Source organism: Typopeltis vanoorti, chromosome 19 (assembly GCF_054136105.1).
Source record: "Typopeltis vanoorti isolate ZY-2024b chromosome 19, IOZ_Tvanoo_1.0, whole genome shotgun sequence".
NCBI lineage: Eukaryota > Metazoa > Arthropoda > Arachnida > Uropygi > Thelyphonidae > Typopeltis > Typopeltis vanoorti.
In genome coordinates this window covers 94,141,432-94,157,118 of record NC_143567.1, presented here as the reverse complement: position 1 = coordinate 94,157,118, position 15,687 = coordinate 94,141,432, and the positions used below count along the sequence as shown (strand labels likewise).

The 15,687-nt window shown below is 37.0% G+C and overlaps 1 protein-coding gene across 1 annotated transcript; it reads right to left on the bottom strand.

Moving 5' to 3' along the window:
* Positions 1 to 5,425: 5,425 nt before the first annotated feature.
* LOC150096362 (protein CFDP2-like) lies at positions 5,426 to 5,791 on the bottom strand. Its single transcript, XM_090409040.1, has one exon. The coding sequence runs from the start codon at positions 5,789 to 5,791 to the stop codon at positions 5,426 to 5,428; it is 366 nt and encodes a 121-aa protein (XP_090265166.1).
* Between the last annotated feature and the right edge of the window lie 9,896 nt (positions 5,792 to 15,687).

The window sequence follows — 15,687 nt, the reverse complement described above, 5'->3', positions numbered from 1 at the left end:
AAGTTTCATTAATTGAGTGACATATTTTAAATTATGATGGCAACCATGTCATTACGAATAAATTAAAAAAAAACCGACATGATATTAAAACCGACAGGCTTGTATATCGAAAGCAACCTCAAGTGAAATTCCATGTTAACTTCCAACATAAGACACATCATTAACAGAATGTTTGTGCTAAAACATTGTCAGTATAGAATTCTTGAGTATCTATCTACTCGTGAATAAATTTCTCTGTTCAGCATGACATCACTTGCTTGGATGGAAATTATTATAACAACACAAACGATAAGAACACACAACTAAACAATAAGACTGATGCTCACTCCAATCCTTATTTTAGCAAAGAACTATGTGTTATCCTTCCATTACAGTACCATGACTCCCACTGTTGTTCATTGTATGTTGAAAAAACGATCAAAATTTCCTACATATTAAGATTTGTACTGCAGAAGAAACTTATTGATGGTACCGAAAACAAATAATAGATATTCTACAAATTCTTTCAACATGCGACAGCACATTTATTTATTTATTTGTCCTTTCAGCTATTAGTTACCAAGAGCTATTATAAATAACGATATACAGTCCGTTATCTAATATTACAATCTTTAAAGAAGACTAAGAAAGTATATGTTATAAGTAAGCACGTTGTTTGTACAAATGACGGTTGTACCCATAGCGCTAGACATCCCAGAGAAAGAGCATTATTAGTTCAATTCTAGTCACCGACTAGAAAAAGCTTTTTCTAAGCCTTTCTTCAGTTGGTTCCCAAGTTAGTCAATTTCTGGCACTATCCAGAATTAGGGTTTTTCTACCGGTAGGTCAGGTTTTTAATCCCGCAATTACTATACAACCCACACTATTTCAGAACAACAACAACAAAAAAAAAAAAAAAGCCTTGGGGTTAGGGAACACGAGATGATGCCAGCTGTCCGCCGTATTTCCTTCACCGAATGCGGTTTAAATCATTAATAATTTAATAAGCCAGCTATCTCTTATTGGGTAAAGGTGGAAATTGATTGTCTCAGTCTCCAAACTTAGTCAGAGATAAAATGGTCTCGCCTATTCCCTTCGGGGGAATGTAAGGTAACAACTGAGCAGAAACACAATGTTATAGTATCAACAGATAGAAAAAAAATCTTATTACGAACATGTTATCTAGTGATTGGATATGGACAAGTGAATATCAGCTAAACTGAGTATCCAAGTATTTTATATCACCTAGTTATTTGCATATGCTTCTGCAGTACGTCTCACGTTATCCTCATCTCAAACATACCTTCATTCATGCATATTCATTATGTCACCTCAAAAACTCCTGCTTATAACGAGGCATGAGAGAAATTAACGATATTACCAATAATACGAATTTATACCATACTGAGCACGAGGTTACTTCGTGGTAAAACCGTTGTCACCCATTGGGATTAGTCGGGTCTATTAACACCAGAACATGTTTACATGAAAATTAAGCACTTTTCATCATCATCAATTTCTTGATATGTATCCCAAGAGGTATTCAGGTTACTATGACAGCAATACATTATTAACTTTACATTATTAATCTCCTATCCACAATTTTCCTCCAAATTAGTCTATTACTTGTAAGCACTCCAATATTGTCATATCTAATATTTCGTGCTTCTAAGGCACTTCTGACCGAATCAATCCACCTAGACCTTGGTCTTCCTCTGGGTCTCTTTCCTGCCATCTTGGCATCTAACACCTGTTTTGCTAATATTTCCTTACCCATTCTATTTAAGCGGCCATGCCATCTTAGATAAGCACTTGAATACTAACAGTGTCTAGTTTCTTTTTAATAGCTTCTTTTTAACATGATTCTGACATTGATGTCATCAGTTCACTTTCCAAATTTTTCTCAGAAACCTCATATCTGTGTTCTCTAGTCTTTGATCAAGTGCTTTATTTCTAACCAAACTCTCAGATGTATAACTTAGGTTTGGTTTGAACGCCGTCTTGTATACTGCTAGTTTGGTGTTTTGACTAATTTCTCTCTCATTCTATATAAATTTATTCAGCTAGCTACTCACCATACCAGCTTTGCTTATTCTGTTGTCTATTTCCAGATTTAACTTGAAGCCTACATTAAAAATTGTGTCTAAATTGTTGAAATATTTTACTTGTTCTATAGGTTCTCCATTTAGAATGCAGTTGATGTGTTCAATGTTTCTGCCAATTTTCATTGTTTTGGTCTTTTTCTTGGTGATTTTCCATGCCAAATTGTCACAGCTGTTATTCAATTTAGAGAATCTTGGAGACTTGCACTAGATGTGTTTAGGAGTACAACATCACCTGCATAAAGCAAAGAGCTGAGTTTGATATCTTTAGTTCTAATACCAAACCCGGAATTTAAAATCCGACATAAAATCATCTTACTGTATTTCCTTCAGTTCTAACTGTTGAATGCCAACTTAAATATAGATTATGTATTTCTCTGTATGATGTTCCATTCACCCCATATAATTGTAGTGTTTTGAAAAGCTTTTCTCTGGACAAGTTGTCGTATGCCTTTTCCAGGTGTACAAAACATAAGTAGCGATCCTTGCTATGTTCCCATGAGTTCTCTATTATTTGTCTTAAAGGGAAAATCTCATCCTGACAGCCTCTATTTTTGCCTGAATCCAGCGTGTTCTTAACCAAGCTTCTCTTCCACAGTCTTTCTTAACCTCTTTTCAAGTATGCTTCCATAAGTCTTACCTGGAACACTCAGTAGAGAAATTCCTCTATAATTGTCACATTTCAGCTTTATTCCCTTTTTTAAAGATATATACTATGAAAGCACTGCTCCATTCATTGGGAATTCGACCTTCTGTCTAGGCCATCAAAATTATGTGATATAGCCACTGCAAAACGTTTATACCTCCATACATAAGCATTTCTGGTCGAGTATCATCTACGTCAGCTGCCTTTTCACATTTCAAATTTTGGACTGATTTTTCTACCTCAAATATTGATACGTATTCCTCTTTACACCTCCTGAAAATTTTCAGTCACTGCTTCCTTCGTGTAATAGTTTTTCAAAGTAATTATTCAGACATCTAGGATATCTTTATCTTTAGTTTTCATGTCATCTTGATCATCTTTGTATGTATCAGTGCTCTTTCCTCCATTACAGTAGTCCAATTAAGACATGCCGTTCGAGGTCCAGAAATGTATCAGGGTAAAGATATGATAGTGACAGCACTCTACAACACCTATTATTACGCATGCGAAGTAATTATAGCGAAATTTACCGCATCTGTTTTTGCGTTAAGTCTTTTTCAACGTACTTATTTCTCCCATATGCAGTTTTACTTTGTAATTATTTTCACATAAAAATAACTGCATATTCATTTCTAATATACGATGTAGTTTATTTTTCTTTAACATACTTATTTTTGTTGTTTTCTGTTTCTATAAATTCACCTTTTAACTAGACAGTTATCAACTTGGCAACGGTGACTAATGATAGGTATTATCATTTAACGTTATCTGTCTAATCAAGGAATATTCAGCTTAGGTAATAACAGTGGATTTTTAAAATATAACTTTTTGTGTTCACAATGAATATTTTTAACTCGTCGTCGTCTTCCGGTAGCATTCTCTAGAAAGAGGGTTGCAAGATGAACAGCTCTTCTCCATTTCTCATGGTCTGTTGCCTCCGTCATTCTTAAACCTCCATTAAAACCTCTGCCATTATCATTATCTTGGTCTTCATCGTGTTAATCCTTAGTCCGTACTCTTTACAGGAGTTTTCAATTCTTTAAACAATTTGCTGTAGTCCATTTTCACTTTCTGCCATCATCACTACATCATCCACATACCTTAAGTTATCGATGATTCTTCTATTTATTTTTATTCCTTCTTCGACATCCTCAAGTGCCTCTCTACGCATCTCTTCACTATAATATTAAACAATAATGGTGATAACTTGCATCCTTGTCTACCTCCTCTCTGCACTGGGAATTCTCCTGTTACCTCTCCATTTACACATACTGATGCGGTTTGTGACCAATATATTCTCTTTAAAATTTCCAAATCATACGAGTCAATATCAATATTTTCTAGAATGTCAAAAAGCCATTTATGCTTTACTGTATCAAATGCCTTTTCAAAGTCTAGAAATTCCAAAAACAACTTTCCACCATAGTTGAGTATTTTCTCCCCAATAATTCTTAGACAAGTTATAGCCTCTCTAGTTCCTCTGTTGATTCGAAAACCAAACTGTTCTACATTCATTTCTTTTCTATTTTACTCTTAATTCTCTTTAGAATTATTTGTGCCAGAATTTTTGCTGCATGAGTTATAAGACTTATCGTTCTAAAATTGTTACAGTCTAAGACCCCCGTCTTTTTTGGAATAGGGATAATTATTAATCTTCTAAACTCCTCTGGTAATTCTTGTCCCTCATAAATTCAGTTAATAATTTGCCATACCACTTTCATAACTTTTTCACCTGTATTCCTTACAAGTTCTATCTGTACACCATCTATTCCAGGGGAATTTCCTTCTTTCATCTTTTGAATTGCTAACTTAAATTCCTCTCTCATGATGTATAACCTCTGCCCCTATGCTCTTTCATTTAATTTCCTCCTCTTCTTCTGTCTTCACACAGTTTAACTGCATATTCCTCCCATCTCTGTAATATCTTATCTTTTTCTATCAGAATTTCGCTTCTTTCATTCTTGTTTGCTCCAATCCTCTGCATCGTTATCCTTCCTGTCATCATATTAGTGTTTTTATAAACACCTTTTATGTCATTTCTTTTTGCCTTTGCTGTTGTGTCTTTACTCATTTCATCTAATCACTCTTCCTTTTTCCTTCTTATTTCTCTATGTATCTCCCTACTCAAGTCTTTATACTGCTATTTTTCCTCCTCTGTTTTACTATTAACTTTCTTCTTTGTTTTATTTTTCTCAAAATATTTTCTGTCATCCATGGTTCCTTTCTATTCTCTCTTTACTCTTCTTTTTTGGTCTAAATATAGTTCTGTAGCAGTAATTATGCTTTCCTTCAGAATCTTCCATTTTTCACTCACTTACTTGTCCATTTCTCTCCTTCATTTCTTCCTCTACTTTCTCTGTGAATTTATTCGCTGTGTTTGGTATTTACAGCTGCTCTATATTCCATGATTTATTTGTCTCCTTTTAGTTACTTTTTTTTTTAAAATTAATTTTCATCTTAGTTGATAATATATGATCTGTATTACAGTCTGCTCGTGGATATGTTTTCACATCTTTTATATTGTTTCTCTATCTTTTGTTTATCAAAATATAATCTGTCTGATTTCTTTTACTGTTTATATCCTCCACTAGGGCTTTCCACGTACACAATTTTCTTGGATCTTTTTAAAACCAAGTTTTCATAATTGTCAAATCATGTTTTCTACAGAAATCCAACAACATATCTCCTCTTTCATTTCTCAATCCCAATCCATAGAGCCCAACAATAACTTCCTCCCTTCCTCTCCCGCGCCCCGTATTATAATTATATCTTTTGTTTCTTTACATTCCAAACCTTTTTCTATAGCACCATAAACTTTCTCCACCTCCTCATCCTCACAATCACAAGTAGGTAAATATATCTGAATAAGTAGAATATTTCTTGTCTTTGCTTTCATCTTTACCACCAAGACTCTGTCTGAAATTTGCCAGTAGCCTTCCACACATCGTTTAGTCAATATTATACCAACCCCTGCTTGATGTTGCTCCTCTCCTCTTGAGTAAATTACTCTCATTCCATCCTCTGTTCTAAAATCTCCTTTTCCTTTCCATCTCACCTCAGCCATTCCCAATACATCTATTTCAATCTTAGCATCTCCATCTTTACAATCTCCAGTCTTTCAGTTTGAAAATAATAGTGAAGTAAGTATAATAGTGAAGTAAGGTATTCACTTTCCAAGATCCAATGTGAAATTCGCTTTTAGCGTTCTTTCCATATGTATATTTTCCATTTTCTTCTTTTTCACCTCCTACAGGGTTTAGTAGAGATGTTTCATGACTGACATGCAATCTTGTCAATATCCATACTCTAATAAGTGACCACCCTGGTAGTCAATTGCGTAGTTCCGGACCAAGGTGTCCCATCCTGAACTGTGCATCACTCGTCATTTTGTTCCTTGCTGCTCATCCAAACTACGGAAAAGTAGAAGCATAATGGTTTCCAGTTGCCTTCTATGCATGGAAAAAAAAAAAGAAGCAACATGGAAAGATTCACCCCTAGTCCTGGAATACTCTAATAGCATTGGGTGAAAGGAACGAGAGAAATAAAATAAAATAAAATAAATAAAAGTAGGGATCATCTTATCGATAATATAACAGATGATCCCTACTTTTATTTATTTTATGTTATTTTATTTCTTGAAATAAGGTATGATCCAGCATCAGGTGCCTGGGGTTCGCCACTCCCGTACTCACTAAAATGAGCCCTCGAGAGACTATTTTTAACTGTCCTTCATTATTACTAAGTTATTATTATTATTATTATTATTATTATTATTATTATTATTATTATTATTATTATTATTATTATTATTTCAGACATTAAATATATTGTGTGATAGGGTTAGGGACCACGAGATGGCAGCACTTGCTGAGCCATTTCTCTTCACTGCCTGCTGCTTAATTAGTGATAACCTTGGGCAAGCTATCTGTGATTGGCTGTCAGTGGAGATTGAATTGCCCACTCAGTCTCCAAAAGTTAGATAGGGCTAAACGGCCTTGCCCACTCCCTATACAGGAATAAAAAGGCGTTAGCTGATTTTTTTTATTTTTTATTTTTATTATTATATAGGTATCTCCATGGAGTCAGAAGACTCATTGCAGGAGACCTAAACTATCCACACAATATCTATCTTACCTCTTCTTGAACTCATTTACAGATGAAGCACTCAAAACTGAGTTAGGCAATACATTCCATTCATTCACCACTCTCCACGCGAAAAATTTAGTCCACACACCCTTGTTAACCACACCCTCACTTAATTTTCAGGAATGATCTCTTGTTCTTTCACCACTATCCCACTGCTGCAATATTTCCCCTAAATCAATCTAAATCTTATAAAAACCTTTTAGTGATTTAAATGTTTCTATCATGTCCCCCTCTTCTCCGCCTACAAACTTTCAATCTATCAATGCAGTGAGCATTCCTTACACCACTCACCAACTTTCACTCTCCTCTGAATCTTTTCTACCACTTCCTCATCTGCAAGGAATGCAGGCGACCAGATATGAGCAGTAATCCAGATGTGGACGCATCAACGCCTTATAAAGAAGAATAATAACTTCTTAATCTCTTCATGTTAGTGTGTTCTTCAAAGCCAAGTAATCCTATGAGCGACCTTGAACACCTTAGCAATATGCCCTCTGAACTTCAACTACCTATCCAACCCCCCCCCCAAGTCCCTAGTCTTGTCTCATCAACAGTTTCATCAATATGACACACAGGTGGTAATCGTTTAATCCAAAAGTGCATGACTTTACACTTTTCCTCATTGAACTGACATCCATTACCCTTTTGCCCATTTTAGCTAATTTAAATCCTTCTGCAAGCTTGGTTGATTTTTGCACTACCCAACTTAGCGTCATCAGCAAACAACTGAATATCTCCCTTCAAGTCATTTCCTATATCATTTATGTACAAATTATACAATAATGGCCCAAGCACAAGGCCTTGAGGTACACCACTGGTCACCTGCTTCATCCTGGACTCTGTTCCTCCATATACTACTTTTCGGTATCTGTTCGTGAGCCTTTCCCTTATCCATATCATCAGTTTAATATCCATCTCCATTTGTTCTAATTTGCGTATCAGTACTCCATGGGATATCGTTTTTCAAAAGCCTTCGCAAAATCCAAAAGTATCACTGTGTAGCCATTCCCCCTGTCCAACTCAGCTGTCACTCTATTATAAAAAAAAAATTAATAAATTACTAAGGCAGGACCGACCTTTAACAAAACCATGTTGGTCCCCGGAGAGTATCATATTATTATCCATCGATTCTTGAATTATGTTCTTAACCAACTTTTCAAATATTTTTGCCACCACTCCCAACATGGTGATTAGTCTGTAATTTGTTACCGCAGTCTTAGCGCCTCCTTCATGCAAAGGAACAATTTTACCTTCCTTCCACTCCCCAGGGAGGACCATACTAGAGCTCACACTTAAATAAAATAGCCAAGTAAGAGGCGTTGCCAATTCCTTTGCACATTCACATAATCAGCTGATATCCCATCCAAACCTACAGCAGTGCTTGCATGTTAAAATCGTATTTAGATGGGATGTATTTCTCGCAGAAGAGGATTTATTTTGTAGAATGCTTAATAATTAGTTAACTTAAGTTTAAACGGTACTGAATTAAGAGCATTGGAAATTGAAATCTAGGGTGTAAAATACTGCTTAGAAAGAAAATTATATCAAGTGGTGTCGCTTACTTGTTAGAGAACCGTACTGTATCAAAATGATAACAGTATTTAATATATACTGAAACATTAACTGAAATTACAGGTTGGAATGAATATGAATAATTTTTATGCATAAGTTTTGTTACTCACACGAAGATATTCTAAAGTATTTCGTCTGTATTTTTAATTAATTCAATATAGTGAAGCAACACTCCTAAACTCCAATTAAGACATGCAATTTTTGAACCAGAAATATAGCAGGGTAAGGACATATCACCAGACATGTCCACAGTATATTGGATGTGAAATATTTATTTATAGAGAAAATTACCACATCTGTTTTTCCGTTAAAAAGTTCATTTGCTTATTTATTTATTTCATTATTTATTGTTTGATTTTTCATAGAACCCATTACATTTTCAAGATGAAATAAACTACTGATTTTATCCGTAATCAAATTCAGTTATAGTTTAAACAGGCATGTCAAAGGAAAAAAAAAAGATGACGACAGTATTAAAAAGATGATGGCATTAGTGAAACATGGCTGACGGAAGATGATACAGTTAGTGGGACAGAATGTGTAGGTTAGAGTGTGTTTAGGAGGACAGAGAGAATAAAATGGGGGGGGGGGCTGTTATTGATGATAGCTGATGAACTGCAGCCAAGGAAAATTGAAGTTGTATCGCAGGATAGTGAAAGGACCTCATTTGAGGCTATTTGGTGTGAGATTGAGACTGGCAGAATAAAATATACAGTTGGGTGCTGCTATAGACCAGGTGATGGAATAGATGGTGGAGATAGTATGCATAGGGAAATTGATGAAATGAGTGAAAGGAGGGTAATTATTATGGAGGATTTCTACTATGGTAACATTGATTGGAAGGAGGAGAGGACACATGTGAGGAAGGAAATGGATTTTATTCAATTATTAAGGGATAACTATCTGAGACAGCATGTAATTGAAAGTACTAGGGGTACGAGAGTGCTTGACCTGGTAATAGCATCTGAGAATTTGAGTGTAATGAATATGACCATGTTGCCACCTATTGGTGAGAGTGATCATAAGGTCTTGACCTGGGAGGTGGCTAAAGATGTGGAATTTTCGATTAAGACAGGGTATATGTGGAATTACCATGCTGGCAAGTATGACAAGCTTAGGAGATTGCTTAGATCAGTGCCATGGCATGTACAACTGCAAGGGCTCGACGTCGATAGAGCATGGGAAGTAGTCAAGGAGCATTTACAGGAGGTTATGGCTGATTGTATACCTAGGGTCCGAATAGTAAAACAAGTAGGGGTTAAATGGATGAATAACACTATTAAGCTTGAGCTGAAAAAAAAGAAACAACTGTGGAGGGAATTTAAAGAAAGAGGTGACCTGCAGGCATACGAACGGTATAAAGTGCAGGCCAGAAGGGTAACGACTGTGGTAAAAAAAGCAACAGCGGATTATGAAAGGAAACTAGCTATGCAAGCAAAAGAGAATCCCAAACAGTTCTTTCAATATGCTGCAAGCAAGAAAAAACTATACACGGCAAAATGATTTTAAGGAATGACGATGGTAAGGAGGTCACTGAATCAGTCGATATAGTGGCGTTACTAAGCGTGCACTTTTCAAAAGTATATCATCCAGGTGGTGACATTGAAGTAATGAAGGAACCATTAGTTTATACAGGAATTGTGATGAATGAAGTGGAGGTGAATAGTCTATTACAAAACGTCAACGTGAATACATCTGTGGGATTGAATGGTATACCGGCGCGGGTCTTGCGTGAAGCGGCTAAGGAATTATCAGTGCCCTTGACCATGTTGTTTAATCTGAGTCTCGGGTCTGGTGTGGTCTCGAAGGTGTGGAAAGAGGTGAAAATAGTTTCATTGCATAAAGGAGGATCCAAGACTACGGTTGCAAATTACCGACCGATCAGCATACTAGGAGTCGTCAAGGTCTTGGAGAAAGTAGTCAAGGGAAAAATACAGGAATGGATTGATGAAAATGAGATACTGTACAGGGGACAGCATGGCTTTGTGAAGGGTAGATCATGACTCAGCAACTTGCTCAAGTTTTATAACACAGTGACGTCTGAACTGGATAAGGGTAATGGGTTTACAGTGATACTGCTGGACCTGGCAAAGACGTTTGACAGGATACCACATGGAATTCTAATCCGTAAACTACAACATATGGGAATGAACATAGGGTTGGCGAGATGGATAGGTGGGTGGTTGATGGAGAGATATCAGAGTAGTTTATTCAGGAGTAGAGTCCAAAAGACGGCCTGTGACTAGTGGTGTGCTGCAGGGTTCTGTTCTTGGACCACTGCTGTTTAATCTGTTCATTAACGATATAGGGAAGGATCTAAGTGGAACAGTTCATTTGTTCGCTGATGATGCAAAGTTGGATAGGGTGATAGTGAATGCAGAAGATGTCAAAATCTTGCAGGATGACTTGGACAGATTGGAGTTCTGGGCTAAGGAGAATGGATGTCAATTTAATGTGACAAAATGTAAGGTTATGCATTTTGGGGTGAAAAGATTAGCAGCAGTATACCACATTGGTGGAACTGTACTCCAGGAGATTGATGAGGCCAGGGACTTGGGAGTGTTGGGTAGGGAGATGAAGTTTAGGGGGCACATTGCAAAATTAGCTAAATCAGCTCATCAACTCACTTGGTTGTTGAAAAATACCTTAACGAGCAGAGACAAGCAAGTTATTTTACCTCTGTACCAAGCCTTGATAAGACCTCATCTCGACTACTGTGCCCAGATTTGGTCACCTCGGTTCCTTCTTGATGGGGAGGAGGTGGAGAAGATCTAGAGACGAGTGACCAAGATGATAGCAAGTCTATGGAATGAACCATATGAGAACAGGTTGAAGATTTGTGGGTTGCAGAAACTAGTTGATAGGTGGAAAAGAGGAGATATGATTGAGACATTCAAATTGCTAAAGGGATTCTATAGGATTAATTCAGAGGATATTTTTGAGATCAGGACTAGTGGTGGGAGAACTAGGGGACACCTATGGAAGCTGGGCTAGAGTGTGGTTAGCAGGGATGTTAGAGCTGAGTTCTTTACTTTTAGAGTGGTAAATGAGTGGAATAAGCTGCCAGAGTCTGTTGTGGGTGCTATGACGGTGAGCGAGTTCAAGGCAAGGTATGATAGATACTGTGAAAATGTCTTATAGTTGTGTGAACATGATGTTTAGGGCCTCCCTCGGTGAGTCTAAGGACTCCCTGGTGTCGCCCGGAATAATAATGATAATAATAATAATTATCTATTAGAATATGTTGATTCATCGTATGGTCTTATTCAGCATACAGAGAGATTTTAAATTACTAATTAAGTAAGAAGATCATTATGTTAATAGTATGAAAAATACTTTCTTTCTTTCTTTCTTTTTATGGTAGTTATCAATCAATTTAATTTCAAATCAGTAATTTTTCCCCTTTAAACTTCTTGTTGTCTGTCTGGTTAGCTGGGTATTTAGCGTATCTGCTCTCCAAACAAAGCTTGAGTGTTCGAATCCCACCGCAGAGCACAGCTGTTGTGATTATCTTTAGGTCGGAGATGAATTTCGTCAGCCAGTGGGAGACCACGGCCCTGCGTATCGGAGACCTGAAATGGCTTGAAAGTTCCTTTCTGATCTCTAGGGCAGAGTTTCCAGACAAGGTAAACTAGAAAAATAAATAAATAAAAATTCTTACCCTATTCATGCTACCAACGTATAGGTTTACAACCTTTCATGAGTATGGGTTGCATATTAAAAAAAATGAATAAATAAAAACGATGCTCAAAACTGAATCTGTAGAAGTGAAAATATTTTTACATTTTGTTTCGTTCCACTGTTTTTAAAAAGTCGGTGTAAATAATAAAATTCACTAAATCGACTAACACATTTTCTCTCGAGTTAGCAGCCGCATTTCTATCTTTAAGCCATATCTTTTGGAAATCAGACCTCTTTTAGACCTAACCTGTGGCTAATCGGCTGGTAGCGAGCTTCACTATTTGTCATTATTGTAGTTGTCATAGCTACCATCTATACAGAGCAATAGTACAGCAAACAACTGTCGCCATATTGTGTATAACACCGACTCGACTAACTGTCGAAATATATTTTTAGTGATTTTGCACTCAAGTCTTCAAGTTGATCGTTCAAGTTTTGGGTTAAAATCCTTGTGTTAAAAGTTTCTTTCCATCCTCTACCCCCCAAATCTTACTTACCTGCACCAAACACCGAATAATTCGAGAATAGGCTGAAAAATGATAGAGAAAAGTTTCTCTAATCAATTTAGAGAAATTTAGCTGGGGAGGGCAATAGATAAAAAAAATGGAGTTCTACATTGTGTGTAGTTCTCCACTAGATATCAGAATGAAAATCCAAGGAGCTACGCATGTCTAAAAGAAAAGAAGTGACTAATTGCACCCATCATGTACCATCCTTAAGTCGTAAAGCCGTTACTATGCAAATACAGCATCTACACTGCTTAGAAAGAAGTCAATGGATATCATAGTGTGAGGAACAACAGTCATGGTGTCCACCTTAATAAAATGTAGGACCTCCTTTCGCTGCGATGACTGCAGTCAGCCTACGCGGCATACTTTCACAAGCGTACGAAAGCGATCAATGGGAATTTAAGACCATTCTTCCTGGAGGTAGGTGATGAGGTCCTAGAATATTGTCGAGCGGACGTCCTTTGACCTTACACGATAACTCTGGTTCATCCCACAGATGTTCAACAGGGTTCATATTAGGACTATGTGGAGACCAGTCAAGTGTGATGTTCATGTGCACAAACCAAGCAGTTTAACAGCAGCCTTATGTCAATGTGCATGTTTTGCTGAAAGAGACAATGGTCAGTTCCGTAGAAACACCGCAAAGTAGGAAGCATTACATTGTCCAGAATGTTCAGATACCTCTCAGAGTTCAATGTGCGTAGCCACAGAAGTACAAGGCAAAAACCAGGAAAAACAAGACCACACATCACATCCACCTCCGAATTTCATAGTTAGGGTTACAGTCTAGTAAGAGATGTTTATCTAGCATTCGCTACCACACCCCTCCCACCCGTTTATCTGCTCCTTAGAGGGTATAGCATGAGTCGTCCCACCACAACACAGTTTTCCATTCTTCAACATGCCACTGTACACTCTCTTTGCACCACTGAAGACGATGTTGCTTCGGGTAATGTTTGACTTGCATGTTGCGGTCTTGCTATGGGAAAACCTTGAGCCTTGCTTCTGAATGTTTTTGTGCAGACTCGTGTTCCAGTCGATGTTTGAAACTTCCCATTCAACTTTTCAGCTGACAATTGGTATTTTTACATATTATCCTTCGCAGTACCGTACGCTCATCTACGGTGAGTGCGGTGGGTCATCCACTACAATCAGTTAATTTATATCACCTGATTGTAACCTTGGAATGGCCCAATTTGTCAACTGTTGCCGAACAGATAAGCCTTCAACATGACATCCTCTCACAACACCTCTTTCAAACTCGGTCACTTCCCTTCTTTTGGCCATGTCATTTCACCCAAACACTATTGCACTGACTTGGGAGAATCACATACCTCCAATTTTTATCAGCTACATAAACTTGTGACTCGTTACATGTACCATGTTCCTTGCTCATAAGGGTGTCTGTTGACTTCTTTCCAAGAAGCGTATATATATATATATATATATATATATATAAATGGGGATAGTAGAAGGGAAAAAGCCGAAAGATAGACCAAGATTCTTCTATATAAATAACTAAGAAATAATAACTAGAACTGAAAGCTATGAAGAAATACGTCGGGGTCTCGAAAGTTCGGATAAACACCTAAAACAAAAATGATATTAAAGCAACTCTTATAACAACAAGAAAGAATATACGAAGATATAACAATATAAGAACATAAGTTACCTTCATAACTCGGCTACTAGTACGTTCTTTCTTGTGGCTATATCGGTTGCTATAATATCATTTTTGTCCAGGTGTTTATCAGAACTTTCGAGACCATCCTCTTATTAAGGAGGGCACAGGATGGAGGGTTATGACGTACTACCGCCAACAACCAAGTTTCAGAGTGATGTACTACCCAGGAAAAAGAAGAAGAATACTTGATAGCAATCTTGAGTTATATGGAGCAATTCATTCATTTCAAGCTCCGATACAAAGTATTTTTATTATTGAAAAACAACGATAAGACAAATACGTATACTGAAGATAATGACTAAAAGAAATGAATTTACACGTGCTAGTTGTGCTGTTTTTATAGCACTGCATGAACCAAAAGGTGTTTCGAAAGGCTGAAATATGCCAATATTTCAGTCTTTTTTATATATCACAGTTCTTGGTATATCATACAAGAATTGTGAAAGGGTTTCTGCAAGATATAATTTCAATTCATTGTTTTTAATGAATTAAGAATGGCATTACAATAGATTTAATTTTCATGATACCATCATTCTGGTCGGCAACTAAAATGGAACCTCTAATAGTTTTCTGCTGGCAGTCTATTCTTCTTATTATTACATGACACCTAAAAGTAGTCATCGCGAGAGGACACACCGCTCCATAAAACTTGCTATCTATAAGACTAAATTTTTTACCTCCACAATACCACTATTTAAAGAAGCACGTGTTTTGGGGTGCACACGATTCTTCAAATCATTTACATTAAAAGGTGTCAATTCAGCACCAACATAGGCAACTTTCTATATATTTACCTGTGTAATCTTTTTGGAAATGGCATTTGCATCCATAGGGCTAGCCTGTCTGAAGAAAACGTCAAAAGTACGATTCCAGTCGACGTCTAGAGGAACCGTTTCATAGACAGTTACCAAATTAGTCGATCACTAACACTGGCATGCACATTTTGTTTTCTCTTGGAAAGTCGATATTTACCTGTGTAATCTTTTGGATGTGGCATTTGCATCCATAGGGCTAGCCTGTCTGAAGAAAATATCAAAAGTACGATTCCAGTCGAAGTCTAGAGGAACGTTTTTTAACCGTTTCATCGACCGGTTACCAAGTTAGTCGATCACTAACACTGGTAAACACACACATACATACCGCTCATTTCTGTTTCAATAACAAGTCCAACTGATCCCACTTCTCAGCTATGACTCATACTCTCTGCTATTATACTCCCCAGACCTTCATGTCACTCACACGTCCTTCAGTATCTTAATTCTCCTTTGCACACTCACACATCTACTCCTGAAATCATAATCAAAACTTCTCATGCAGTGCCTTCATTTTCACCTTGACCTTCCCATTTCCCTCTCCATCCTGCTCTCT